Below are 2326 nucleotides of genomic sequence, written 5' to 3' on the forward strand. Positions count from 1 at the left end.
GCTCTGTGTCACCCACAAACCTGCTCTGCCCTTCTGAAACACTACAGGGCACCAACTCTGAAAGTCATTGCTAGTGACCAAATCCAGGTGACTACAAGAGGGCAGAGGGGCCCATCATACCCAAAAGCAGCATCAGACCATGGGATTGCCTGGACCTGTGTGGAGAGATGGACTGCTCTGCCTTCCCGCTCTATGCCTTCCTTCACAGGCTAGAGGGCCCCCTGGGTGCTTCTGGCACCCCGCAGGCACCCAGAAGGGAGGAGGCCAAGGCAGCTGTACAAAGGCCCTGCCATACCATCAGGGTGCCGCCTCCTTCTCCTTCTTCCCCTCGAGTACATCCTCGTGTCCCTAAGGGAGATTAAGGTGACTAAGGGTAGCTTCCTTTGGGGGGTGGGAGAAGTTGGGACCAACGATCGGGAAAGAGAAGACTGTGCTGCCCGGAAGAGGTTGAAAGGAAAGATCCAATATTCTCTCATTCTCCCTCGCCCTGTAGGGAATCCTGCTTCCTAGCCCAGGTGGTCCCCGGGAGCGTTCAGGTGCAACCTTCAGCCAGTATCCGGGTGGGGAGGGGACAGTGGCTGCGGCGTCTCTGACTCTCCAACACCCACCCTCCTCCACTGCTGGGCGCGCCGCGCAGCCGCCAGCTCAGTGGAAGCGCGAGGAGCCCGGCAGGCTCCGGCGCAGCAGGAGGTGTGCGAAGTCGGGTGCGGGAAGAGCTCCAAGCAGAAGAGGGAGAACGAGGGTGAGCACGCTGGGCAGCCGAGCGTGCGCTCCGCTCTGCGCCACAGGCTCGCCCAACGAAGCACTAACCAGCAGGGTCGCGGTCCTGAGGACATTGCTGCCACCCAGCAGTGCAGAGAACCAACCACAGAATCTGGAGGTCGGTAGCAGCCCCGATCTAGGCAGGCTCGGGGCCAGGAGGGTGTGGAGGAAGAGCGGGACCGGATCGTAGATCACAGACTCTGGAGGGGAAAAAAGAGTGGCTCCCTGAACCGGCACGTCGCGAGCTCCAGAACTCCCAGGATCCCCGGGATAGCGCGCTTCGCAGCTGGACGGCACGCCCCCCTTAGCTTGAGCACCCTCTCCTCTGAGCGCCTCCTCATCTGCCCCTGGAGGGACTTTCACCTGCAAAGGTGCAAGACAAAGCCGTGTACCCGGCACCCACCATGCACCTCAACAGCTCCATGCCGCAGGGCGCCCCTGGTGAACCCGGTGCCCAGCCCTTCCCGCGGCCACAGTCTGGACTGGAGGCGATGCTCCTAGCGCTCGGCTTGGGCAATGGTTCTGGCAATACCTCGGAATCCGTCCTGGCAGCGCCCAACAGCGACCTGGACGTGAACACTGACATTTATTCCAAGGTGCTGGTGACCGCTGTATACCTGGCACTCTTTGTGGTGGGCACTGTGGGCAATTCGGTGACAGCCTTCACTCTAGCGCGGAAGAAGTCGCTGCAGAGCCTACAGAGCACTGTGCATTACCACCTGGGCAGCCTGGCACTGTCTGACCTGCTCATCTTGCTGCTGGCCATGCCCGTGGAGCTGTATAACTTCATCTGGGTGCACCATCCTTGGGCCTTTGGGGATGCTGGCTGCCGTGGCTACTATTTCCTGAGAGATGCCTGCACCTATGCCACAGCCCTCAATGTAGCCAGCCTGAGTGTGGAGCGCTACTTGGCCATCTGCCATCCCTTCAAGGCCAAGACCCTCATGTCCCGCAGCCGCACCAAGAAATTCATCAGTGCCATATGGCTAGCCTCGGCGCTGCTGGCTGTACCCATGCTTTTCACCATGGGCCTGCAGAACCGCAGTGCCGACGGCCAGCACCCTGGTGGCCTGGTGTGCACACCCACTGTGGACACAGCCACCGTCAAAGTCGTCATCCAGGTAAGAGCGTCTAAGTGGGGACTCTCTGTGCTGTGGCACATTAGAGGGCACACCAGGGCAGCAGGTTTCCTGTCTGACTGTTTCTTTCCATTGGAGCCACACAGACTTTTAGCAGTGTCACCTCAGAAGCCCTGCTGATTCAAGGCACCACCTGGGGAGACACAGCAGTGTTGTGGAAAGAACTCTGCTTCAGAAGCACGTTTTTCTTCTCCGTTGTCCCAAAGTAGGCCCCAGTGATATACTGAACAACACACAGAGAGTGCTTAGCAAGGCTGCTCTTAGGAGGCTGGGAAGGGGCGGGGCACACCCATCAGCTCTTCCTCCACTTTTCACTCCCAGTTGCATACCCCACCCTGCTTCCTCTCCTCCTGTCGAAGGGGGCTTGAGCCCCAATCGATGACTTATATTTACTGTAAGCCTGCGGGTACTTTCAGGGCAGACAG

At 59.5% G+C, this 2326-nt stretch overlaps 1 protein-coding gene across 1 annotated transcript in view; it reads left to right on the top strand.

Annotated features, from left to right (window-relative positions):
• The first annotated feature begins 700 nt into the window (after window positions 1-700).
• Ntsr1 (neurotensin receptor 1) overlaps window positions 701-2326 on the top strand; it is a 44069-nt gene continuing 42443 nt past the window's right edge. The window contains exon 1 of the mRNA XM_031373792.1: window positions 701-1883. Within this exon, the coding sequence (XP_031229652.1) occupies window positions 1167-1883 (717 nt within the window). The 5' untranslated portion in view covers window positions 701-1166. The remainder of the gene's footprint in view (window positions 1884-2326) is intronic.

This window comes from Mastomys coucha, unplaced genomic scaffold (assembly GCF_008632895.1).
Source record: "Mastomys coucha isolate ucsf_1 unplaced genomic scaffold, UCSF_Mcou_1 pScaffold15, whole genome shotgun sequence".
Lineage (NCBI taxonomy): Eukaryota > Metazoa > Chordata > Mammalia > Rodentia > Muridae > Mastomys > Mastomys coucha.